Below are 27607 nucleotides of genomic sequence, written 5' to 3' on the forward strand. Positions count from 1 at the left end.
AGCTGATAGGCTGCAGCAGCAGCATCACACCGGGGGTCACTCCTCTCAGCGAAGACTTCACATGGAAGATTGGAAATGGTTGCCTTGTCTGACGCATTTCGATTGCTGCTGAGACATTCAGATGGTGGGGTCAGAATTTGGCGGAAACAACATGAAAGCATGGACCCACCCTGCTTCGTATCAACGGTTGGAGTTGTCGGTGGTGTTGTGTAATGGTGTGCTTGTTATTTTATTGGCGCACTCTGGGACACTTTTAGAATCAAGTGAGCGTCGTTTAAACTCCACAGCCTACCTGGATATTGTTAACGATCATGTCCAACCTATCCTCTGATGGAGACTTCCAGCAGCATAACGAACCATGGCCGAAAGCTCCAAAAATTTTAAAGCTTTTTTTTTTTTCTCTTTCTACATCAGGAGTTTACCGGACTCAAAAAAGGCTCCATAGTCACCCCTCAGAAGCACAGCACCTTGTGGAACCGATACTGATAAGAATTACTCAGTTCTGATGATGGTAAAAGGATTTCGGTATAAAAAGGCTTAAAGTTTTGGCCAGGGACGCATTAAAACTATATGGTTTGATCTTACTCTGAAAGCAGAAAAACTTCATAATGGGAAAATCCATATTATTAACTATTCCTGTGTTTAGGATACAGTTTATTTTGTACAATTGATTGAACCAAAAAAACAAAGTTCACGATGATGTTAAGAATTAACTAATTAATTAATTTTGTTAAGAAAAAAAAAAGATTACATGCCAAGAATCGAGGTGGACTTTTGAGCATAAAGTTTTGACTGTTTCGACAGAGAAACAAGAGCCTATAATTCACTCAAAACAACTTACAGTAATAAGGTAACGACAGATCGGTTTGTAATTTAAAAAAAAAAAAAAGAAAAAAAAGCAATGGAAAGAGTTCAGGGTTTATTTTTTAGTGCATGGAATGCTCAACACATGGCATTAATATGAGCTGTACAATCACTGCTCTTAAATAAGATAATTCAAACATCAGTTCAAGAATCTGTTGTGGATCAATGGAATAATATCACAAAGCATCACCTGAGCTCAGGTCTCCATACTGAAAAGAAAAGATGACTCCTCAGTAATACAATATTCAATCAGCACTGACATCTTATACCAAGTTTACCGAAGTGGGGGGAAACGCCATGAACTCGTGGAAACACACACCGTGTTTAATGCATTGGTACTTCTGAAATTAGGAGAAATAAATGTAGCCGTACAGTTCCTGCTTACAAGTCACTACCGCTCATGGATACTGATACAGTAACTCACCCATACCAAACGTACATACATTACATTGTCATGGTAAGATGAAGAAAATACAACACGAGGTGGTTTTTAAGACTTTCATCATTGTAATACTAGGAGGCAGAACAGGTGCTGAGCAATGACAAAAGGAAATAAAAGCGAACATTTAAAAAAACAAAAAGAGGCAAAATATAGATTCCCATCTAAGTCCAGTAATTTCCAAATTGTGTAATTACCACAATTTTAAAATAATTAGAATATGCAAAAAGGCTTCTACAAACTTGAATCTCGCACATTACACACTGCTTCATGTTGAAAGCCGAAGAATGTTTTTTTTGTTTTTTTCTGAGGCCGGAATGATTTGTTTTGGTACAAGAAGCTCAAACAAAAAGAAAGAAAGATCAAAATGTCAAGCAGAGATTCAATTCTGCTGTCAAATAATAGTTTGTTCCAGAGTCAATGTTTTTTTTAAAGCGCCAATCCCTGCGACTGATTTTCTATTTTAGCGCAGCAACACGCATCAGGGCCAACACTTGGTGACTGCAGGGGGCAGCGTCTTCTTCTAAACCAAACAGTTTTCAGTGCAAACCGATGAGCCAGCTCCGTCACAAATCTAACACAAGGCAACGCATGTCAAAAAACGGGAGCGATGTCGCTACTGGAAAGCCTCAACGGGGAATGTACGAGCGGTCGTCACAGTAATGTGGTTGAATCTGTATCTGGGAGGAAGGAGCGGTTGGTGCTTGACGCTGGAAATGTGCCGAGACAAGTCAGGTGAGCTCCCACGTCTAAGAAGGCCGTGGAATAGAATCGACGCGAGGGCCGTCGGGGGGCCACGGCGAGCGGCAGCACTCCCGAGCCGGGAGCGATAGCAGCACTGCACTGCGGCAACAGTGTTTACAAAAGCAGCTGCTGAAGTCGGAGTCCTCCAGCGAAAGGTCAGCAAAGGCGCCTCCGTAAAAGGTCCCTCGTTAACGTTTTCAGGCATCAAAGCAAAACTACACTTTCTTAAGGTCCAAGCGAGCTTCGTCCCCGCACGCTCTGGCCAGCCTCCTCGGCTCGCCGTCCCTTCCGACACACCTCACATGCACACACGCGCGCGTCAGGCTGTCTGTCCCCTTCAGCCTTTCACACATTGATGGGTCTCCAGTTGTCCGCTTCGACGCTGTGAATGCTGCTGGACCCATAGGGCCCGGAGACCACGTCGTCCAGGTACGCTCCAACAACGCGGGAGCTGCCGGGGCCGTCGATCTGGGTGGAGGAGTAGTACAGGCCCTGGTCGGTCAGCTCCTTGCGAGCCAGGCTGGCGGCGATCGTCGGGGGGAGGTGGACGTCACTTTCATCCGGCTCGTCCATCTGTGACTTGTAGGAGAAGAGGATTTTGGGCTCTGAACTGCAGAAGAGAAGGAAATGAGGGGAGAGAAGAAAAAAAAAACACCACAATCCGGCAATATCAACAGAAAACCAGCACGGGTAGTAATCAATGTACTAAAATTTTTAACATGCGAGTGACTGTGTCTCTGTTTTGTCTTGTGATAAAATGGTGGCCTGTCCACGGTCACCCTCCGTTGGGATCGGCTCCAGCAAGCCGAATAAAACAGTGAAGCTGAAGGGTGGATGTGGGAACTCCCTCACCGCTTTCTAACAAAAAAGCAATAGCTACGTATACGCAACAACACATGGAGACTTTTGATCAAAGACCGAAGGATTAAAATCATTTAAAATGTTTCAGAAAAACGATGTAAGAAAATAAGAAAGCTCTGACGCCAATACCATTCCGACAGCAGTAGAGCAGCAAGCTTTCAGCGCCGCACCACTGATCTCCTGGCTGTGATCACTGCTGTCATTTGCTGTTCAGTTCTCGGTGTCAGTATTGTTATAATCCGTAAACACGCACCGAAACCGTGCGCACTCTGGTGGTCAGTTTCAGTGGCGTTAATGTCTTCTTTACACTTTGCAACGTCGCCTCACTGATCCAGTTTCGGCCCGTGAGCCACTTTAGGGAAAGACCTTGTGTTATTTATGATGTGGTGCGACTACATACCCGAAGAAGCCCTTGAGGAATGTGACATAAATGAGCGGCGCAAAGGCTGAGAAGTACAGGAAGGTGGTGACGTCCACACAGCTGTTTTGAGAGGAGAGAGTGAACCGTTTCAGAAAAGGCCTCGTAAAAGCTTAACAACATGCGCCGACACACTGAATCCCTCCAGCGACTGCAAACTCAGCCAACAACACTCATTTACACCTGTGATGACTGTGCACTAATATGTTGCCGAGGACAGAGTGGTACCGACCAGAGTCCCTCGATGACTCCAGCACACAGCAGAGCACTGCCCAGGCCCTGGACCAGGTTGAGTAAAGACAGGATGGCAGCGTACACATAGAAACTCCTCTTTGCTGAAGAATTGGAGCAAAACGTGAATCAACAGAGAGGCAGAACACACGCTCAACCACATTAGCTCATTTACAGGCTATTTGCTGAACAGAGAGGGCGATACACTACCACTTCATTAAGAGAAAAGTACGATTGATATTAAAATATTTTAAACATTGCTACAAAGAGATTTGAAAAGCACACATACGCGTCTGAAATCAAACAATCTCTGCTTTGTTTTCACAACGTCGACTGATCAGACTAGTTACTCTACAGGAAGAGCCGTCAATGCAACGATTACAAGACGAGGAAACGTTAGGTAAAACATTTGTTAACGATAGCGCTATAGTGTTTATATTACGAGAAAATGGGTAACACAGACAAATGTCAGAGGACGGCAGGCATCTGAAGCACAACATCGTCCCACGTTCAGTTCGGGCAGAAAACATTTCAGCAGCAACGAAAAAGTAACGGTCGTCCTGTGTTTAGTGAGGTACTTAACAATAAACTATATTTTAAATGCAACTAAGACAGACGTGTTAAATCTGTACATTTCTCTTAATTTGAGTCTTTGCTGAAAGTCTGACTTACAAGGCAGAGATATCCGTTCCCTCACTGGAGTTTTAGGCAAGATCACAATCAAAGAGTATACCTGTTCAAGGAGACAATCATTAGTAATGGGAAATAAAAAAAAAAAAAAAAAAACAGTAACCAAATGTGGCCCAATCTGACTTATGTTACTGAATTAAATGTCGCTGACCAGGAAGAAGAAGCAGGAACTCGCCAACCAGAAGTGGCGTCCGCCGTGACCGTAGATGTTGAAGTCTTCAGCTGACAGGTGGCTGTCTGGATACAGGATCTCCAGCGTGCCCTACAGCGATCAACCATTTACTTCAAGTGCATCGAGAGGGAGACTGTACTCGCATTTACAGCCAGGGTATATCTAATCAGAGTCTGATCTGCGATTACCTGTGTGATGGAATAGCCCAGAGCCAACACAGCAGTAATGGCCAACACACGCTTTATGCTGGATTTGCTCTCCAGGTGACCTGAGGATGACGATACAGGTGGATTTAAATAAATCATCATTACATTTCGACCGCTTGAAACGACACAGAAAATAAGTCGGCGCTAAAGCAGCACAGAGGAGAGCTAGAAAGAAATATTACAGACGCTTTACGACACACTTCCTCAATTATATTATATTACCAAGTAGAAAATGGGGCAATTCCTGCGAAAACAGGGTGCAATCATGGTGCACATGTAGGATCAGAAAGAAAATGAAAAAAAAAAGGCAAAATAAAGAATTCATGCACAGATAAGGCAGTTATAGATAGATAGGATATAAGACATTATCTTCAAAGTATGATTATTTGCCCTTCTGGTTTGGTTTTGGGGAACAAAAGAACATCAAATCGAGTCAAAATATATAGTTTAGTAAGCTGCATAGGATTTTATTTTAAAGTAGTGTATATAGAACTGAGGGAAAGGTATGCAACAGTTGCTCACAGAAGCTTCTCCTAATCCAGGTTTTCTTTCTTCCTGCCACAAATAATCATTAATGAGGTACAATGGTTTGTTTTGGTTGAAATTTGTTTCATGTTTCTTCCAAAGTTAAAACATTTTCAATTTTTTTTCTACAGATTGTGTGTATCTTTTCTCTTGAAGTTGTGTTTTCTATATTTAAGTCTGAATCCAAATCTAAAACAATACTTCAAAAACCCTCAGATAACAGAGGTTTAACATTTGTGGCACATGAGACACATGGGACTGAAAAAAAAAAGAGGTTTCATTCAGATAGAAAGTAGAAACATAACTCAGGATCAAGTGCTCAGTAAATGAGAACAGAAACAACGAACCAAAAGCCAGTCCCAAGATGATGACGCTGAGCTCAATAGCCAGTAGGAAGAAGCGTGTGATTTCCCACAGCACCTGAAGAGAAACAGACTCCATGAGAGGCTGCGTGTACCGAGCTGAAAGCAGCTGTGTTGTGGCACGTATTGATCCAGGACATATACAACACTTTACAGGTCAGATCAAGCTCTAAATAATTATGCACCCCCCCCTCCCAAAAAAAACAAAAAAAACAACAGTGGCAGTGTGCTCAGAGACCAGTGGATGAGGGCTGTGGACTCCACAGAGCTGTCTGGTATGTGAGGAATGTCAGCATGTCTTTCCTTTTAACATGAAAGAGTTCACTCCAAGTTCCCCCCCCCCAAGGAGATGTACTTAAGTAAAAAGAAATAACAGAACATGAAATTGACCCGAGTGTCTTCAAATGAAGCTGTTCCAGTTCCAGTAAGCATGAGCGTCATGTGACGAGGGTAAGTCACACAACATTCCCAGCATGAGTACGTGACCACAGATTTCTTCAAAGCAATGAAATGTGAAGCAAGAAAACGATGACAAAGCCAAATGGAGTTTGGACAGTGACTTTAAATGTGTAACATCAAATCCTTTTTGACCAGCAGTTAAAAAAAAAAAAAAGAAGAAGTATTTACACCGGTAATAAAGGGAAAAAAAAATAGTTATATAACCAAAGAATACGTCTCATTGCTGACGTGTTATTCCAAATCCAATACTGGATTTAGTTTTGTGCCGTACATTTGAACATTGACATGTTCAGAGTAATCAAAGTGTCTGACTTGGAGATAAAGAATGACGCTTTGTTCAATACATTCTGCTGATACTAAATAAACATTCAGTAGCGTTGCCCAGCTTTGTCAGAAAGCAGGACACAAGAAAAGAAACCTTTAACCTACCCACTGGCCACTTTACACATAAGATGAGGTGTCCCATTATGAATTACACGCAAAACAACCTATTTAAAAAGTGCTCTTTATGGTTGGTGGAGACTCACTTTGTCGACAATGGTGGCGGCACTGGACGCGCTCACGGTCATAGACACGATCGCTCTGGTGATCCCAACTGCGGCGACAACAAAAACCTGGGAGAGTGTACACGACACATCACGCTACAATCAGACAATCCGCCGGCAGGGTGACATCGTTTCCTGGAGCAAAGATTAGTTTCAAGCAGATAACAACAATGACGTGGTGTAAACCTGTGACAAACCAGGTTTTCTCACCGTGCACAACGCTCGCATAGCAGAGAAATTGTTTATTGGTTTGAAATATATATTAAAAAAACAACGTCAGATGACGTAAATTCTAGAAACAAACAGTCGGTCACAAGGTTGACACAAACGTCTGTTTTTGATATAGGCCAAAACTGAAACTAAAACTGACCAAACGTTTAACTACAACAGTTCAGGGACTGATTGGAGAATCACTGTTGCTGTGAATGGCGAGTTGTGGCATGCCGTCCTACCAGCAAGTAAAAGGTGACGAAGATGGGGCTGGAGGTGAGTCGGATCTTTGCTCTGGCTGAAGGCAGCTTCCACATCAGGAATATTAAGAAGGCCACATTAGGCACAAGCAGCAAAAGGTCCCAGAACCGCACCCTAAGACACACAGGCGACAAGAATAATACAGGACTGTCTGGAAAACAGATACTAGTCTGAACGTGCATGAGTTGGTCAGTACGAATAAACAGCCAAGCCTTTTACATTGTTTTTTTTTTTTGTTTACACCTTTTCTTCTACAATCAGGGCTGGCGATTACCTGGAGTCACCAACGTCCTCATAGAGAATCTGCAGACATTTGTGAGGCTTGGTGATGTTGGCTGCAGTATCTGGCTGCCAAGTCGGGAATGACGACGTGTTTTCCAGCGGAGTAGGCGTGACGCTGCCATTGTTCTGAGCAAATCCAACCACAGCAGTCACTGTGGCGAGCATGGTGTCTGAACCTGGAGACAATAAGTTTCATATCAGAAATCCTCACCTGCAACACTCTTCCCAAGGTTTGCAAGCATGGGATGCTTGTCGTCGCCTCCCTCATTTTAATCTTTTTAAGAAAGTCAATTGTTCGTATGAAAACATATATACAAATGTAAAACCAAAGAACCAATCCCACTTGGGATGGGCCTTCATAATAAACTTGCCTTAAAACAGGTTTATACTCTGCTCATTATTTATAATCCCATATTGTCCTTTTCAGTCTTGTAGGCAGTTCATATGGTCTTTAGCCACTGATCCTGACCCAAATTTCTCCTGATTGCTATCTTGCTTAAGACTAACAATACTTTTTAACAGATACGTGTAATTCTGTGGGACAACTCCTTCAGAGATTTTACATCTCTTTGTAAATCATTTATAAATATGTTTTTATTCAACCCCCCCCCCGGAAACAAACCCTATGTTATTTCCTGATGTTTCCAGAAAACATGAGAACGATCCACATCAACATGTCCACAGTTCCACCAGCAAACTTGCTGTACGTTGTAATTGCCTGATCTTTTGTGTTTGTGTGTGGGATTTTCCTCCTGTCGACATTAATTGGTGACTCTATCACTGCCGTGTAGACATGAATGAGTGTGTGTGTGTGTGTTTGTTTGTATCTATTGAAGACACATAGACAGGCGACTGAAAAGCTCGAAATGACTTTCCCATAATGGATGAAGAGTTTGTTTACATTCCTGTTTAAACCAAAGCCATGACAAGCACTGTTCCCACTTCAGTCAGAAAGATTTAGGACTCCGGGGGGTTGTGGGGTATAAAGGGCACCTGCCACAGCTACTGATCCCTTTAAAAATCATTATGTAACGAGGCAGGCTGCTATGCCAGCCACGCGCGGTGTCATGTTTACAAAATGTAAACAGTGAAACTAAACTAATCCTGGCAGTGTTTACTTACGTCAACTCACCAGGTGGACAGGAGGCGAGTTGCAGCAGATTATCTGACGTGGGTGTAGTAAATAAAACTGGCAGGAGGACAGACTTCTATTAGCGGTGGTGAGTGTTGATCACGGCCTGATAATCTCGCAATAATCCCAAACAGGCAGCTCAAATGAACTGTGATCATTTCCGTGGCGTGAACCACGGCTGGAGCCTGCCAGCTGCTGTCGACTAACTTCGACTCAGATTCTTGAACAAACGCAGATATGATGACAGTGTCGGCGGTGAACAAAGCTTCATATCTGGCCACACGTAGCCGAGCGGCTCGTTAGCTTCAAAACAAACGTCCGTCACAAGGCTGCGAGAGCTGCGGGTAGTAAACATCAGACACCTTACCCGGTTCTGAAGACTCAATCCACGGCCAGGCTCCGCTGCGGGACCGCATGTCGCTGATACGGCTTCCAGGAAGGCTTCAGACGCTGTCAAACCCGGGGTTACCGCCGTCTGGATCGCTGCTCGGGGACATGGCTCAGTTTCAGACTTTCGTTAAGAAATTTCCCCTGTGGTCACCTGACCTTGACGCGAGGCGACGTCACAAGTCTCGCGAGATTTCACTCGGAAGTGGGTTTGTTTCTTTAAACAGTTTTAAGATTTTCAACAGAAGCAATGCATTACCCTCTCGCAAGCTCAGACAAAACGTGTGTAATGGATCGTTGAATCACAGATATTTTAGATTGGATGTTGCACAGACTGTGCGATACTTATTCCAGAGCTGTAGAGCGCCACAGTAGAGCCTTCCTCCCTGTGGCCATCACACTGCATGACTCGTCTTTGTAAATGGAGTTTGTTGTGCATTTCTGTTAATTACATTGTTATATGCTTATACTAGTCACTGTTCAGGCCCTCTATGTAATAATATTTAATATTATTTTTTTATTTTTCAATTAACTTTTTTAAGATGCTGCAAAGAATTTCCTCTGGGATTAAAGTATCTCTATTCTATTCTATAAAAAGTGAAAGCAAGGACACACATTTAAGTTTCCAAAGCATTTTATTTTAATTGAACAACCACGTATCACATTATTTTGAGCGCACTGCTGTTTTGTGTAGAGTCCAATATTTTTCACTTTCGGGGCCTTTTAAAACTTCACTCTTCTAACCTCCGTCCCATCCGGCACACTTGCACGCATTCTTATATTCAATCTCTTCCCTCTGTCCGTCTCACTACCAAGTGGGACAAGGATTTCAACCCTTAACTCCTTTACTCTCTCAACTCCAGGCCTCTGCAACACAGATTCACTCCCTCACTTCAAAACAAAATTTAAAAGTCACCTGTTCAGCCGATCCCACTCTCTATGGGGAAACTTGAGCCGATGTCTGCTAATCATGTACAATTTGTATTGTAATCTAGATTTGATTAATTATATTACAAATGTTGTGTTCTATTGTACTTATTATAGGTGAGAATAATGACAGACACCCTGAAAGACGCCCATACGATAATAATCTGTAATAATAATATTATTATACAAGTTAATGCCACAAAATCTAGCCACTAATTACAGTTATATTCCTCTGTTATACAGATCAAGTGATGCGTTGAGTATTTGTCACTCACTCTGACTGTGAACATCTAAAACAAACACTGATCATTATGAATAAATAGTGACATGGGCTTTAGGGTGCCCCGACATCATCCTGTAACCAAGGTGCACTGGTTCTGTCATGCCAGCCTTAAACGTATACACGTGAGTCTTCCCGCTGGTGGCACTGATGTTGTAGAAGCTCAACGTTTTGGTCTTGAAGCTCAGCAAGATCTCCATCCTGCATGACACTGTGGTCTTCTTCAGTGGTATACTGCGGCCCCGGTCAAAGGCTGACAGCAGATTGTTAAACCACATGAGACACCAGGAGCTCTCGCTGCTTTCCAGTGCTGACGGCAGCCCGCTGCGAGGCAACTTCTCACTGTAGCACAAACCAATGATCCATGGAGAGCCATCAAGCTCCACCTCCCAGCGATGATCGCCTTCAGAGAAGCTTTGGGTGCTGAGGACTTGGAAGAAGTTGGTGAACCTTCGAGGAGAAGATGGGTAGGGCTGTTTGACCGCGGTGAAAATCACTTTCTTCAAGTCCTCTGAGAGAAGAAGGTTAGGATGGACTGTTTCAGGGTCAAAGGTCACCTCTGATGGGTTGATGGTGTTCCGGAGAAAGCGCTGAATCTCTCCGAGTCCTTGTCTCAGCTGGGTGTTCATGATTTCCATCTTGGGACAGGCTCGTGCAGAGTTTACTTTCCCCTCAACGGGATCTTCCTCCTCTTTTTCTCCAATTGGTTTGGCAATCAACTCCACAATGTGAGGTTGTAGACTTTGCATCTCATCAGTAAATGCTGTTTCATCATCCTCAGTCAACAGGGACTCCGCTCTGAGCATAGCCTGCCTCAGCTGCTTGGTCAGTTCAGAGGCTTTACTGACACGACTGCACACAGTGGCCTCGCCCGGGCCTAACTCCTCCACAACCAGCTGAGTCACCTGCTCACAGTAGCCCTGCGACAAATCCCTGATCTGGTCTAACAGTTTGGATACTTTCTCTCTCAGCTGAGCATTCGCGGTGGTCATCTCCAGCTCCTGGTCCTTTTCTTTCCTCAGGACTTCCTCGGCCATCTCTAACTTGAGGCTCAACTCAGTGACTTGAGATGCGAGATTAAACTTAGGTTTTGCCATATCCACACTGCCTTTGTGACAGCTCTTTTCTTGTTTGAAAGAAACAGACCGCTCTGCGGATGTAGACCCAATCTGACCTCCTCCCGTTGCACTGGCACTCTCCGATTTGTTCTCTCCGGCTGTTACTAAATCCTCAATGCATTTTGTGTCTGAAGCCTCTGAATCGGAAGGGTTTGCAGCAGAGATCATTTTCCCAGCAGTGGTTTTGTAAGTCTCTACGATGCTGCACATTTTTGTGTTTCTCACGAGGGCTGTGGTACTGTGGTACTCAGCCTGGCACTCTGGACAGCAGTGTTGGTCCAGGCCTTCTCCCATAGTCTTGAGACAGTCAAAGCAGTAGAAGTGACCACAGGGAAGAGAGACCGGCTCAGAAAATAGTTGTAAGCAAATTGGACACGTCAGCTCCATCGCCAAAGCTGTAGGAGGTTCTGCTTCATTCTCACTCTGAAGCATGATGGCAAGAGCTGTCAAAGAAGAAAAAAAAACTCAAGAGTTAACCTTTTAAAATCCACAATAATGACATGTATTAACTATTAACATCTGTTTCCACCAAAACTCTGTATTTGAAAATATGAGCATGAAGATAGGTATATTTTGCAAATGTTTAAAAATAGTTGTTGATTCACTTGTTGAAATAGTTTTGAAAATCACAACTCCTGGGGTTTAAGGAAGGTTTTTATCATTGTTGTGTTAATAGTTAGGAATACTACTATAGGTTATTATTACATAATAAAATCCGTTTTGAGGTGTAAAATGGAGTTATTCCAGACTCTAGTGTAAAACACAACTACATTTTATTTTTCACACTAGAACAGTGCACACACTCAAATACTTTCAAAGTATATTCAACATTGTTCCAGTGCTTATATTGTTCAATTCAATTAAATATTAAATATTCTTAATTTACTTTTTTTTTTTATCACACAGGTGGAGGGTTTAATTTGGTGAAAATGCGGTTATTAGTTAGATAGATAGATAGATAGATAATTGTAAAACAGTAAAATAAATTTAATAATTCACTACTCAAACTGTATAGAAATAACACTAGCACACGAATGCGTGTGTGTAAAATACTGAAATACTTCCTGTGGTAATTCTGACACTGTGACTTGTCGAGGTTTAATAGCCGCTCTAGAAACTAAACTCAGGAAGTACAAGACAACAGCAGGTGTTGGCAACGTAAACAGTGGAAGGAGGAAAACTAGTCCAACGACAAATTGAGGCGTAACGACACAATAGCAGGCACGCGTTAACTATCGTACTATTTAAATTTAGGAATGGGCAGGAAATAACTAATTCTTTGAGAGCGCTGCTGCAAACTGCTGCCTGTTGATTTAAGTTTCGATTCCCAACCAGCAGCTCACATCTGACGCACCAAACAACGTCCATTAAGATCTCTATTGGTGACAAACGTCAATGATAGACACAAAATGATCACAACATGATCTTCTTTCCCCCTCACTAACAGGGGGGAAGAAGATGTGATCGGAGGTTGGAGACGTACCTGCAAGCAGCTGTCGGGTGTTCCTGTTTAGATGACAAACGATAAAACAGTGGTTCAGACCCTTTCCGCCTCGACACCCACGTGGGTCACGTGTCAGCACCACACACGAGCGAACATCAGAATTGAGTGAGTCCAGAGCATGGGTGGACTGAGCAGATTGTCTTTAAAGGGAGTCCCACTCAGTTCTTTATGTTGAAATGTCAACATTATGCAAGTTTGAAAGGATTGATGGAGGTTTAATCTAAATGGCTGCAGGATTTAGAACATTAAACATCCAGATTATGTGGGAGTGTGACACCTTGAATGTGGAGCGTCTCCTAAACCAGTGAAGTCCAAGAAGCTTGTTCGGGCCTGCTGACTGGAGGCACGTCCAGATCCGCCCCAGTGGAGTGAGGCAGACTGACTCATCATTGATGGCACGATAGCGGTTTGCACTGTCACCTCACTGGGGCAGGAACTGACCGGTGCAAAGTTGTTGTTTTCTTCTAGGAACTCTGCTTTCCTCCCATAATGCAAAGGTACGTGTTGGGAGGACACCCTTCCATCTTCTATAGCGCTTAATCCTGTGCAGGGTCATGGGGCTTCTGCAGCCCAAACCCAGCTGACTGTGGGTGAAGAGAAGGTTATATCCTGGTCCATCGCAGGGCAAACACCGCCATTCACTCTCACCAACTAACCTCACGTGCACGTTTTTGGACTGCAGAAAACAACAGGAATACCTAGAGGAAACCCACGCACACATAGAGAGAACATGCAAGAACTTAAAGAAGAGATATACAGTAGGATGGATGGAAATCACTTACATTCCTTCATGGCAGTGGGCATGCCACCATGTAAAAATTGTTCATGATTGTTTTGACGACTAACAAGATGCCGAGCTGAGCACCCGCATGCAACCACATCGACCACGTGGCACAATAAGTACATGAAGGAAATATTTATTACATTTCTGGCCCGAATTCCAGTTCAAAATATGAAACACTGGGTTGCTTCAAAACGTCTTCTTATAACTATGGGCGTGACAGAATAACCTGGTTTCACTGTGCTGGTTGTATCTTAAAGCGACTCAATCAATCACAAAACCCTTTAAAATTTATTTATTCTCCTGTACATTTCATTTATAAAATTAACAGTAAAACCCTTTGCTTTTAATGCATCGCCACCCTGCTGAATGATTAAACAATATGCTAAAAGTAATAAATATAATCATCAGTCATTATACAGAGGCACAGCATTCAGCTTATTCACCTCAGAAGTCAGTGTCGGCCTGACGTAGCATATCATTCAGGTACTAGTGTACAAACATTTCTCAACTTGGTAGTGATGAGCCGGAGAGGAGGACCTGGAATATACATGCTGTAGTTAAAATAAACATTATAAACAACGATTGAAATAGTTTGCAATCACTGGGGATCAGGTGTGATTTGAAAACATCATTTTACCTGGCAAATTTAATAATACTCAATGGCGTCGTACAGTAGAGCCTATAAAGTTTTTTAGTCTAAAAGAATGGTCTTAGGGCACATGCAGGTACGTCATTCCCCACCAATGTTCATAAAAATATGTGTTTCTCGCCCGAGTAGAGCACTCAATGTTTTGGCTTTTGCAGACGATTTAATTAAATACGGATAAAATATAACTAATAAAATATATTTGGTCTATATTTATAGAAAAAAAAAACCCTATGAGTTGACTGGCTCAAGGGATTTATGAAATAAAAGTCGTGGCAGTCTGTGACACAAACAAACAAAACAAAAATCTGTGCCAGGTTCACTTTAAGTACCTTAACAGCCAAGAGGAGTGATGTAGTATTTTTGGTACACTTGCTTATCGGACGTATTTGCATATTATGACATAACTCTACATTATGGTGCAGTACAGAAAGAGGCAGTCGCCTCTTTACGCTGCAGTTGGCAAGTCGGTCGCAGGCCGTCTTCAGTCACACTCGGCTGGGTCCGAGGATACATGCTGTGGCTTTACGTGTCGGTGTGGGGGGGGGGGTGTCGCTCAATGGCATTGTGTTCACAATAGTGCACCCAGGTCCAGTTCTGGCAGCGGCTCCTTCCAGTAGGAGAAACTGCTATACTCAGGCCAGTGAAGAGCAGAGGAAGTGCTCCTGTCAGCGGTGAGCACGGGGAAGAAATGTTCCACCGCCTCGCCCAGGTGGCAGTACCTGCAAAACAGGTACTGTTTGTGAAGACGCACTTGTGGAAAAAAAGGTTAAATGGACCAAAAAATGTGTCCAGTCACATTTTACAACTTTGATTACTACTCACGGAGGCACGCGGGAGTTTAAAAAAAAAGAAAAGAAAAGAAAAAAAAAGAATTCAGCATAAGCATTTTCATCTGCATACTTACGAGGACTTGTTTCCTTTGGTCTTCTCCTGGATGAGCTCTCCTTTGGGGTTGACAGTAAATATCCTGGCTTCGGGCACGCCGACCTGCGTGTAGGCAAACGCATCCTGCCAAAGCAAATAGGAGGTCAATCTGTGTTTATCTACTCTGTGGAAAGATATTCTGTCCTTCACCACATTAATTATTAACGTACAATGGATACCCTGTCATTTTTATCAAAGTAAAACCCCAGCTGATATTACTGATACTTTATGTGTTGGGAGAAGGAGGCTAAAGCGCAATCATATCGATTAAACAACACTGAATAGCTATGATTCTTCCTTATCCATATTCTAATATCTCATGAATTGTTTCATTGCCGTTTTAAAAGCTGAAGAAGCTTCACACATGACACTGTTTGAGATCAGCTGTCACACCTCGGACTGGGTGACCTTAGCATTAATACAGATCAATTTACGTCACGATCACAGGCAGAAAGAAGTCCTGAAAACCGGAGAGAGACTCGTCTTCTTTGACAGAAAAATGGATGTTGATTTAAACTTCAAGAGTGCAAACAACATTTATTCCTAAATACATAAACTTCATATTATTATTTTTCTAACAATCTTATCACCACTTGCACTATTACATTTTCCACTTATTTAGATCAATATGGTCACCGTCTAAACCATTTAACAGTTTTTCTGTGCTAATTATCACCATAATGTTAAGACAAGTAATAGACTGGGGTGAGTGGTTTATTCCTAAATAGCATAAGGTTACTGCCACACATATCTTTGTACTGATAGGCCTTCTCTGAAATAAACCAGGAGCTGAACACTGGTGTAATTAAAACAAACTTTTTCACACAACGTGATTAAAACACTTCCAAATATTTCAGATTTATTACAAGCTTAAGCCTTATTTGTTTTATTTTCAATAATGTCAGTTTATAGATCATGAAAATCAAAACTACAGTGTCCTAAATATTAGAATAAAACCCAATATAATAGATTTTTTTTTTTTTTACTACTTTATAACCCTTGTTTGGTAATAAGCTATGAATTGAATAATACCAGACAAAAAACCCCCACATTTTTGAAAAAGATTTCAGTTTTCTTTAGACACACCTTAATGTGCTTCACTTACATTAGTCCTGTTGCCGAAGGCTGCGTAGAAAGGCTGCCTGCTCGGGTTAAACAAATCTCTGATGTCACCGAGGCAGGCCACTTTAAACACCTCTGGCTTCTTCTCAATCACCTCTCTGTCAGGACAGTTCAGTTAAAAAAAAAAAAAAAAGTCTCTTAATGTTTGACAGTTTATTTATGAACAAATATGTTCTGTAATTTATTTATGTTGATGTTGAGCCACTAGAGGTCAGCACCACCTAAGATTTATTGCATTCATTCTTTGTTTGGTAGCTCGGGGGAAAGTATTTGTTACCTGTGCAGAGCAGAGAAGAGGCTGCTGGGAGCCAGTAGCACCGGGCCTTTAGGAAGCACTGTGCCTCTGTCATTGACCCAGTGCAGGTAGTCTTTGGTGATGGCGGCCATACCGATAGCCCGCGCTGAACAGTACAGGAACTTGTAGCCATTTCTGCAAGGAAACAAGACAGCCATAATAAAAGTGATCAATTCCCCCTGTATAAACCTGCCTGTCGGTGTGTGTACTACGATCTGCTCCCGTGACATATGAACATGGGAGAAACGGGAAAACATCTGGCAGCGCAGCAAATACAATGATGTCAGACTGAATGCACGGGCAAGAAAAACATTTGGTCCATGTTTGCTTGTTCTGGTCTGCAAGATGTTGCGCGGAGGTTTAGAAGGAGGAAGAAAACCTACTGGTGTATTTTGTGGTAGAGTTTGGCAACGCCCTTGTGTGTCCAGTCTTTCCCAAACTGAGGCAGAATGTGACCCAGAGCATCAGACCTGCGGTGATCAGGAAGAAAGCAATCTGAGCGACAGAGTTGCAGTAAATGTATTTAGAGAAACACAAAATGGGATCATTTGTACACATGACACGGTGGGGGGGGGGGGGACAACGTTTGTTTTACTTGGTGATGGTGCCGTCGATGTCCGAGATGATCACGCGATCGTTCCAGTTCCACAGGTAGATGGCGGCTTCACAGCGACAGGTGCCCTGGTACTGCGTTGTCACACTGAACACCACTTTGTTGGCTCCTTCGCGGAGTTTTAGATGCTCCTGTTTATGACAGAGCGTGTACTTAATACTCTCCACATGCATTTTTTATTTTTTTTGGGGGGGGGGGGGGGGGGGGGGGGGGGGGGCTGCATGAGTATGCATGTTGAGGGTCTCTCTCTTACTATTTGTTCGGAAGTCAGGCGCAGGGATTTGCGGTACACCTGGCTGATAGACTGAGTGGCACTGAGCGCTTCTGCCGACATGGAGGCGGGGATGACGGCTTTTCGACCAAGTCCTGCAGCCTCGTCACTGTCGATGTCGTCCAGTGTGGCTCTAATGGAACGACACACATGCACGCAGCAATACTGTGTTTCGTCTGTGTGATATTTAAAAAAAAAAAAGAAGAAACCCACAAACAACAGTATTTTCCGGACTATTTTGAGAGAGAGAGAGAGAGAGAGAGAGAGAGAGAGAGAGAGAGAGAGAGAGACAGAGAGAGACAGAGAGAGAGAGAGAGAGAGAGGTTCCCTTCTCTGATTATTGAGCTCGAGTGTCACAGGTACAAATTTAAAAAAAATTCTACTTAATATTATTGTTCTAACTCTGTAGAACTTAGTGAAACAGGTAGACCAGCAGGTAACGTTTTTAACCAACCCGGTAACGTTACCACTGACTGTGCATTATTACCCATAATCCTAACTTCTAGATGGTTTATGATATCCAGGAGTTATGGTTATGAGAAATGTGCAGAGACCCCGGGACTTCGGCAATAAGGCCGTCCAATCACAGACAAGAATCACTATCTGGGGCATACGCAGACGTCTTCACTTCTTACACATTTTTAATCATTCAACAGCGATAAAACCCAAATAAATCGAGGCAGCATGAAAGAAGTCATAAAAGGCTCGAGGTTGTTCAACTGACGTTCGATCGTTTCCTTGTGAATTCACTTACATCACTGTGGCGGGAACACTTAACAGGGGCTCCTCTGGCTCTTCTATAGAGTTTTTCTGCTGAGACAAGGATTTTCGGCATTACTATAAAAACAATTCAAGTGTTTGTGTTTTTTACTTTTTATACAAAACCACAGAGCAACTATCAGACATCATCTTTCTTCTTTTTTTCCCAATCTTATTTCACCATAACAGTTGAACCAACTATAACTCAGACGTCTATTCACATCAATAGTGAATATTGTAGGTCCAAACATGATTAAAAATTTTTTTTTTAAAAACCCTAAGAATAACTATCAAATTCTGGCTGTGAAAACATCTACCTGGCTGTTGTCCAGCTGCCTCCTTCTCCAGGAGAACCACCAGCGTCCAGACTTTTTGGACATTTTGTCCTTCACCAGCCGCTCTACTGTACTCTGCGTATGATACACACACATAAAACCAATGTCAGTGTTGTTATCATTTCTGCAGGTAAACAATGTCTCAACTGGTTCATCATCTCAATTTCAACAAAATGGCTGACCGGCAATAGGCCTGATTAGTATTTGTAGCCGGACACTCATTTTTACAGTAGATTTTATATGTAATAAAATACCTTGGGTAGATTTTTTTGGAAGGTTGTCATTGACAAGACCATTGGAGCGGCCACTGCCCAGTTGTAATAGCTGAAAAATGAATGCCGGATCGTGTAGTTCAGTACCTTTAGTACACACAAGAAGAGTATTTCTATATTGTTATATCTCACTTTGAGTTTATGCAGATGACAAGACTTGGATCTTCAATGAGTCCTGGGTTGTTGGCGAAGTCCTGATATGTTACAAGATGCTCCATGAATTTTTCTGAAGTGAGAACAACACAAGCGGTGGGTTAAACTCTGCTATAAAATACTGGAGCATGCGAGCAATATTCAACTCTTACTTACCTTTAGTGATTTGGCTGGTGTCGCCCTCCTGTCCGCAGAGGGACATGCTGACTTCCATGTTGTAGGAGGTGGAATCTGACAGGTACTCTGTGCCGCTGTCCATCGCTCCGCTGCCCACCGACTGAGGCGATTGGCTCCCGGAGCCCCGACCCTGCTCGTACTGAAACGCTCCCTCCGCCTCGCTGCATGCAGACACATCATTCGAATTGGAATAATGCTCAGACTGAAATACTATAGGACTCTTTTTTGGTTCAGAACCTACACAAATAATAACTTCACACACTCGAAATGCTGTATTTTTGTGACACAATGCATTACCTTTTTGGAAAGTAAAGTGCAGCCACTTCGGGGTCCAGAGTGGTCAGATCATCCAGGTAAATATCTGTTGGTCCGAGGTGGTGATTGCGTTTCCCTGAGACCAGACACATTAAAAACTCACATGCTGTACCCTGAAAAATTGTTTCTCAAAACGTTTGCATCTAATGTGTTTAAATCAATAGGACACATGTGCAGACCTTTCTTCTTATCCTGTTGCTCCACTTTGGCAGACTCCTCCGCAGCACTGGTTAACTCTCCTGCAGCAGAGCTTCCAGCACCGTCCTCCTCCGCTCCCTCGGCACAGGGATCTATCCCGCTGTCCCCCTCACTGACGTGGGCGCTGCTGGTTGAACCCTGCTCACTCTGCTCAGACGAGTGCTGCTGCTGCTGCGACGGCTCCGTGCTACTCGAATGTGTTTCCAGGACCGTTTGCTCTTTCATAAGTTGTTCCTCTGCACTGCTTGGCTTGGTCACGGGGGTTGCACTTTTTGCATTTACGAGATGATCCGTCACATTGTCAATATGGCCGAGACTCGCTCTGATCCCTTTGCTGTCGGGAGACTCTGTGCACTTGTGAACTGAATTACAACTTGTGTTCTGGTCCTGCACGGGTGAGGATTCAAATGGCTGCGTTAGGTCCATGTTCACAGATGTATCACAAGACACGAAAAGGTCAGTGGGGGTAGAGTGAGACACATGAGGGGTTTTGTCTTTGGGAAAAGCGGGAGTGTTTTGCACAGAGAGGCTTCCTAAATCCACAGACTGAGTCCGAGGTAGTGGTTTGACCACAGTTACACTGCCTGCATTCGCAAATCTGGGGAAAGGCTCGGAGGCCATGTCAAAGGATTCCTGTCTCTCGATGGTGCGGAAATGAGAACTGTCTGACGGAGAGATGTCCTGCTCCTCCAATGACATCTTCCCTGGTTGACAGAGCTGTGGAAATAAAGGCAGAATAAAATATTTGAAGGTGCCAAAATGACAAGCTCCAATCTACAGTATTACTACAGCACAGGTTAAAAAAAAAAAAAACAACATAAAAAAATAGCCGAGTGTTAAGAGTGTCGCACCATGGGAAACCCTCCCCAGTTCCACTGCATCTGAGGTCCAGATAAATCCTGGTATTTGACCATAAGCTCAGAGTCGCTCTTAGGAGAACCAGACCGGGTGAAGAACACGTTGCTGGAAATGAGAATTGGTTTCAACCACAAGGACGACAACGTTCAGACAGGAAAGGCTCTCAAAGCAAACAATTGAACAATCGAATAGTAAACATGAAATGTTCTCACTTTTCTGTGGGGGTCTGCTCTCCGTCCGAGTGAGGATGGGGCAGTGCGGCTCCAGGCTCCGGGTTCGGCTCCTCCGACATCGAATAGTAGATTGATTTACTTAAAAACACACAGGAAAATCTTTTTAACTGCTGGGTCAATATTAAACAATAACCTCAGCCGAAATACGACATCAAGAATATCCTGTTCCTCATAACCAAACCATCCCACTCAGAATCAACATCCCAGCATATGTCAACATGAACAGATTTCATGCAGTCTCATTTAAACAGTCAGTTATTCTAAACTTCAAAAAAAAAAAAAAAACTTAATGACTGACCTGATTTGTAGTGGTGTGATCAGCTCCTCTGGAGTGAGGCTCTCATGTTGAAAAGGATCCCCTTCCCTCTCGCACTCCTTCTCTCTTTCTCTCTCATCTGATGAGGAGCTGGCCTCTTCTCTCAAGTGGGTGTCAGAACGCACACGTTTGCGGCGGCGCTTCTTCCTCCGGGCACCGGACCCGGTGAGCCCCAGACCCTCGGTGGTCTCGTCGATGTCCTCGGGGAGCTCAAGGAGAATTGGGGAGGTGCACAGATGGGCTGGGACCTAAGATAGAGAGAGGCGCCGTGAATATTTCCCGCTCATGTTTCCAAGTGTGTAAACCAAGAGCCACGAACGACGCTCTCCTTACCTCGCTATTTTCATTCTCCTCCACGAAAAAAGCTTCTCCGTTGTCCCCCAGCTTCATGTGCAGGTCAACAGATTCTCCGTTTATCTCAATGTCCACCTAAATTCGCAACAATGAATGTTTACAACTTTCCCACAGCAGACAGAGCACTGCACGTACAAATGTCTGATCAAGATCGAGAAAAACACTGACAATCTTCTCCTTGGAGCGCAGCACACCCAGCTTGCCAAAGCGGACGTGAAAGGGGGAGCACTGGAAAGATCCATCCGGCTGTCGCACCACGAGGACGTCGATCCCCCCGGTGAGGGTGGCCGGGTTCAGGCCGCGGTACAGCTCCTTCACGGTCACAAACACCGTCTCCGCAAGCTGGCCCACGATATTCATGGTTTGGGACTGAGAAGGATTGAAAACAAAAAAGGAAAAAAAAGAAAAACGTGAAGTGAGGAATAAAGGCAGAACCTCTGTTTATACAACATCAGCTGTTCTCGGTACGAGTTATAGCAGCTATAAACCCAAAAACCACTGAAGTGTTTAAAGCACATGGAAAGGTAACCATCCTTCTGTTTCGTTTTCACTTCTGGTTTTTCCTCTTTTTAGAGCGAACTCAGCCACAACACAGCCAAATGGAAATTTGGAGGATTTAACTATGACACATTTTTTACCAAAAGTGAGATTGAAAGCAGAAGTCACTTATAAATATATTTGTCACAGATATACATAACTGTACTTGATGTACCTTGAAGGTTTTAGGAAAAAAAAAAAAGCTCTGATATACTGAAAAGTCAGTGAAAGACCACTCAGTAAGTATGTTTGTTTTGACAAAACATGTCCTGACATTCAGAGTTGGATCTTGGTTGTGACTAATAGAGCAAAGGTCAACAGCTTGGAGTAAAAAAACTAGATGTCTACAACACTAATAGACTTTATTGTCTTTGTAGAAAACAATGATTTTAGGTTCCAAGTCAGTGAGATATGATTATCAGACGAATATATTGACTGAGTAGCAGTCTTTAGAGGCACTGTGCCAAATTACAAGCATCTTTACTTTGATAACTTTTACTTTAGCTAACAAAACAAAGTAAAAAAGTGCATTTTTGTGGCATGATCTTTTGCTGCAGCGGGTTGAAACAACACTCCTGGTCGACTTTATGCCGGTTGGTGGAGGGTGAAATTAGCTTTGATTGGGATTAAAGAACATCTAACTGATGTGACGACAGCATTTCACACGAAAAACTTTTATATGTCAAAAAGCAACCATTCATCCATTATGCATCTAAATCGAACATTCACACTTCACTAATTCGTCACAGAGCAAACAGAGAGACTCAGTCATATTTACACCTTACTGGCATTTTTCAGTCACCATTTAACCTGGAAAGACCCCAAAGACATTCTCACTGAGGTGACAGCGTTAACCTGGACACCGTCACACAGCCTCAAAACACACCTCAAAAGTAAAAAAATAAATAATAATAATAATTCTGCCACAAACAAAATAACATCATTCACTGATCGAAAAAGGATAAGAGTATAAAAACGAAATCAATGAGTAAACTAGTTTCCCAACAAGAGGAAACGTATGTCCATGTTTTCAGGGAAACTTTAAACTGACACAAAGTAACACATCTGATTACAACAGAAAGGATCTACCCAAGCCTCAGATTTTCAACTAGAACATAAAATATCCCTTAAATGACTCAACCATAGAGAGATACAAGCAAACAGCTCAATTTGATTTGTAATGGAAACAATTACTAGTCTCATTTCTTACCCAGAGAGAAGGATGAAGATGTCCCTTTCCAACAAGGATGTGTTGACCCGACCTCCACTCCGCCATACGGCACCACAATAAGGACTTTCCCACTCAAAGGAACTCAGAAACTCTTGAGAAACTGTGCCTATGTCTACTTGAACCACTTGTTCCCATAATGCTGTTATGGTGGACGTCCCCCCCTCCTTCATATCTGTCCCGAGGCGTCTGGTTACATTTTGTTAGCCTTGGCAGGTTTGAGACGTGGCTACAAAGATTGAACAGTAACTAATAACTACAAGGTTAAATCAAACGGAGATGGACGTTGTGCTCCGGGTCTCTCTCTTCTCAGCTGGTATGCAAAATATAGCAATCTATGAGAGAGTCCCAGTATATTCACTCTCACTCTAATGCTTCCTCTTTAACACACAATTTCACAAGCACACGCACACACACACACACACACACACACACACACACACACACACACACACACACACACACACACTGAATTCATACTTCCACACTTGCACTGCACATGACAGCCAGACCAGCAGTTTCTGAAAGGCCTGCACAGGCTATTCATACACGCTTGGCATGAAAACACACACACACACACACACACACACACACATGGATCGGCCACACTGTTTCTGGGGACGACCACAGTTCTCTGGGCCATCGATGGTGTGGGAGCACTTCAGCTGTCATGCTCCACCAACTCAGAGAAAACCCATCATAAACCTGGTCGACTCGGGAGGAACTCAAGAAAATAACTTTCCAATTTGGATGGAGAATACTATGAGTGTTGAGTTGCCTATCGAGGGAAAACGTCACAAAAAGGTAGGCCTCAAACAGAAACAGAAACAAAACATGAGCAAAAAGGTGGAAGTAATGAAAATACAAAATAAACAGAAAATAAATAAAAGCTGAGGAACTCGATGCAGCCGATCACATGGCTGATCCGATCCAACAATGCAATTCGTACAAATGTAAACTGTCTCTATATTATTGCCATTTTGTGTGTGTTGACTCCTTTTGTGAACATTTGCTTCCAAAAAATCAATAATATTTAGATAAATGAACCCTACAAGGGTTAGGATTTGACGTTGTGTTGCTATACTTGAGACAAAGTTACACATTTTTTATCTATATTTAAGAATATGTTTATAGAATCACACACTACTACATGCACAATTTTTTACCTGATATACAATGAGAATAATTGGATCTGCATTTTCACTCTGGCCTCATAGTGGTTGATATTCTCAAGTAATTGGGTGTTCGTAAAAGTGCCGTGTGAGAACTTTGTTGTTATTGGCTTTAATGGAAAAAAAAAACTAAAACACAACACTATAAATTGTAGTATTTTTGAGAACAGATACAACGCCACAAAATAGCCTTTTCAACAGCGAGACAAAAGAGCCAATATTGATCAAGCCAACATGCTGTAACAAGAAAACAACATGTGTGGGGGAAAACATTGCCAAATGAGGCCAGAGGAGGAGGTTACAGTGTGTAACAACATATTGTTTTAATACTAACAATACTCTTTTGTCCATTTCTAGATTGTCTCGCAACAGACAGAGGTTAGACTTGTGTGTTTTTGACTATTAGTAATCAATAAGTACATGAAGACTGTAGACTACCTGTACGAATGTAGATCGGAGCCTGTGGGCCTACAATACCCAGGTTTGCTCTTGACTCCAGTTTTTCCCCCGACTATAGCAAAACAAGTGGAAGAAGAAGGCATCAACGCTGGCAGATGACGCATTAAACTCATCATCACCTGAACTTTTTACTAACTAACAAGCAAAGGAACAAGACAAAATGCAACAGATAATCAAATCGCACCTGCGTGTACAAAGTATAACAGAAATGTTCCATATTCTATCTTTAATGAAGTATAAGAGTGATAGAACAGTGGTGGGGGCCATCCATGACAATGTTAAGAGTCCTTGTGAACTTTGCCTCCAAGGAAAGGTTTGGCTCTACAGCACTGCCATTCAGTAAGTCTGTATTAGAGTAGCAAAGCTTTCACATCATTAAAAAAAAAAAAGAGCGTTACATCAGCTGCTGTGATTGCGTAATATTTATCATAATCATCATGACTCGGGCAATATAGAGAGAAAAATCAGTCAATTGGGGAGCGATGAGACCCCTTTGGTGAAAATCTGGTTTAAAAGACACACCAACAAAGATCTGCCAACGAAACAGTGTGTTTCCAATAATTACGAGCATTTAAAAGATGTGTTTTATTGAGCGTCCATTTGGACTGAAGCACCCCCCCAAAACTCAACAACTTCCGCAAAGGGGCCAGACTTTTGACACTCACTCCACAACCAAAGCAGGAGGAAGTAAATCACCTTAGTTGTTATAAATCAATTAAAGGAACTTAATTATCACGTCTGATCCCCGCTAAATGCAGATTATCCTGAACTTTATCTGCCAACGCAGCACATCCACTGTTGAATCCGCTCCACAACTTGACTTGTTAAAACCAAGAGGTGAGTTTCGGCAGCAAAGATAAACTTGAACTGACGCAGTTCTCTCGCGTCTTTTTAATAAACTCCTACCACGCGTGCTGGCGGTGTTTCACACACTTTAATCGGTTTGTTTATGAGCTGAGGGGTCGCGAGAGAGACGTTTCTTACCTTTCGGGTCACTCCTCGGATCGATCTACTACTCGTCTTCCTAGTGTACTGCGCACGCGCACCCACACGTCGCCCAGAACGTCAGCCAATGAGACTGCAGGAAAACAAAGAGAGTCCCGCCTCTGAGCCTAAATCGTAAACAAAGCGCTCGATGGTGCGTACGTGTTCCGGGGAGGCTTCATCTGTCATGTCATCTGTTAACGGTCAGACGTTAACGGAGTCATCTCTCAGCCCAGTCAGGTGTTAATATATATATATAAATATATATATATATATATATATTTACTTTTTTTTTCTAATGACATACTTACACGCTGGAGGGCAGCACGTTTTGATGGAACTGCTTTATGAAACACGCAGACCCCAGATAGACCCCTGTGTCCTCCTCGACAGATTATTGTGTGAATTCACACGAGTGATCAAAATCTTTCTTATAATTATTCGGACTTCTTCTGTGCCGCGCTATTTCTCCCGCAATCTTTAACTGATTTGAACCATTTGAAGGGATCATATTATGCAAAATGCACTTTCTAATGGTTTCCCAACAGTAATATGTGTCCCCATACCAGGGAATGACGCTCCAGAAGTGAAGAAATTCTGTCATCGCTCTCTCTGGCTTGTTTAAATTTTTTAAAAAGTGTGTGCACCAACAAGCGAATCACAAATGAAACCCTATATAATTGTCATTTGCGGTTTAGCCAATCCCAATCAAGGTAGGCCCTTCCATTGACCCTCCCAAAAGTAGGCAGCTCTGCTCTGGCACATGGCACCATGAGAGGAAGTACTTCCTCCTCTTCCCAAGATGGGCATGTGTGGGCGAAGCCAGTCCAGCTCAAGCAGACACTGCAGATTCTGAATGCAGCTCATATGATCCAATATTCAAATTGATGAAAATCAAGGAAAAGCAATAAACTTTAAAGACAAGGATTCTGGACCAACGAGACCATGTGAAATTGTTGAAAAGCTGTAAAATATGACCCCTTTACATAGCAAAACGTGCAGCTTGTTCATGAGATGAGTGCTATGCTGTGTGCCTTTTATATCTTTAACTTTTCTTTAACATTTAAAAAAAAAAACAACTGCCCATCAAGTAGATCAGCATCTGTTGCCATGGTGACGTGGGGGCGAGAAGCAGATCAAACAAGATCACACTTTAATTTTCTTCTGAAAATGCAGAACTCTAGTCTAGTGCTTCTGCTTCTTCTTCTTCTTCTTCTTCTTCTTCTTTGTTTAACTGCAGTTTGCATCTGTGAAGTTGCACTACTGCCATCTGCTGGTTCTAACTAGTCCATACCATTCCCACTGCTCAAAAAGAAAGAAAGAAAGAAAGAAAGAAAGAAAGAAAGAAAGAAAGAAAGAAAGAAAGAAAGAAAGAAAGAAAGAAAGAAAGAAACCTCAAAATAGTCACATGGCAAAACTAACGTTTTCATTTTCATCGTGGGAAAAAAAACTCTTATACAAGCTACAACGACTGCTTTGACTTTTCAACTTCAAGAATGAACATGTCCCTGAGCCTCCCACTCCCTTCGTCATAATTTTATTCATCAGATGGTATTTTCAGAGATGACGGCCAGTCTCTGTCCCAGCAGAGGGCATCCCTGCACAAAGCATTCGAACATGAGATACATGAACTCTTTGCCTCACAAATCTCTTCTAGTGAAGCTCTGACACCGTCATTGAAATATCAGACAAGATAAAACTGTCAACCTCTTACTTAATATTGTGTGTTTACTAATTTAAAATATGTCCATATTCCTGTACTTTTTTTACATTTTTGTTTAACTGCACTGCCGAAACGATTTAAATTCCCCAACTGTGGATATATATACTGGCCAACATTGAAAAGACAAAATTCTCATTTTACAGAAAGTACACTTAAAAGCTATGCCTTTTTAAAAAAATATTTTGAATGTCAAAATATCAATTAAAAAAAAAAAAAAACTGAAGAAAAACAATCTACACATTCTCAGTATGGTCTGTTT

The 27607-nt window shown here is 42.6% G+C and overlaps 3 protein-coding genes across 7 annotated transcripts; all 3 read right to left on the minus strand.

Annotated features, from left to right (window-relative positions):
- Positions 1–644: 644 nt before the first annotated feature.
- Positions 645–8966, minus strand: tpra1 (transmembrane protein, adipocyte asscociated 1). Its single transcript, XM_080461057.1, has 11 exons — positions 8769–8966; positions 7262–7445; positions 6969–7101; positions 6499–6585; positions 5498–5570; positions 4608–4687; positions 4399–4509; positions 4230–4290; positions 3559–3661; positions 3309–3389; positions 645–2657 (listed from the first exon to the last, which is right to left on the minus strand). The coding sequence occupies exons 1-11, from the start codon at positions 8815–8817 to the stop codon at positions 2393–2395; spliced, it is 1227 nt and encodes a 408-aa protein (XP_080317183.1). The 5' UTR covers positions 8818–8966; the 3' UTR covers positions 645–2392.
- Positions 8967–9407: 441 nt separating this feature from the next.
- On the minus strand, positions 9408–12978 carry trim107 (tripartite motif containing 107). Its single transcript, XM_080461059.1, has 2 exons — positions 12597–12978; positions 9408–11556 (listed from the first exon to the last, which is right to left on the minus strand). The coding sequence occupies exon 2, from the start codon at positions 11543–11545 to the stop codon at positions 10025–10027; it is 1521 nt and encodes a 506-aa protein (XP_080317185.1). The 5' UTR covers positions 11546–11556; positions 12597–12978; the 3' UTR covers positions 9408–10024.
- A 688-nt stretch (positions 12979–13666) lies between these two features.
- LOC308108250 (phosphatidate phosphatase LPIN2) lies at positions 13667–25671 on the minus strand. 5 transcript variants are annotated; one of them, XM_080461064.1, is made up of 20 exons: positions 25626–25671; positions 21414–21614; positions 21225–21320; positions 20874–21139; positions 20555–20653; positions 20336–20447; positions 19466–20201; positions 19269–19362; positions 18951–19132; positions 18774–18867; positions 18624–18693; positions 18352–18444; positions 18030–18085; positions 17258–17408; positions 16987–17135; positions 16775–16861; positions 16374–16526; positions 16080–16194; positions 14955–15058; positions 13667–14769 (listed from the first exon to the last, which is right to left on the minus strand). In XM_080461064.1, exons 2-20 carry the CDS (start codon positions 21603–21605, stop codon positions 14619–14621), a joined length of 3000 nt encoding a protein of 999 aa, XP_080317190.1. In that variant the 5' UTR covers positions 21606–21614; positions 25626–25671; the 3' UTR covers positions 13667–14618. The 5 variants fall into 5 exon arrangements, with proteins under 5 accessions (XP_080317190.1, XP_080317188.1, XP_080317189.1 ...); XM_080461062.1 differs by having other exon boundaries at positions 18030–18088; XM_080461063.1 differs by lacking the exon at positions 25626–25671 and adding an exon at positions 24621–24695 and having other exon boundaries at positions 18030–18088.
- Between the last annotated feature and the right edge of the window lie 1936 nt (positions 25672–27607).

This window comes from Lipophrys pholis, assembly GCF_963383615.2.
Source record: "Lipophrys pholis genome assembly, chromosome: 4".
In the NCBI taxonomy this organism is placed as follows: domain Eukaryota; kingdom Metazoa; phylum Chordata; class Actinopteri; order Blenniiformes; family Blenniidae; genus Lipophrys; species Lipophrys pholis.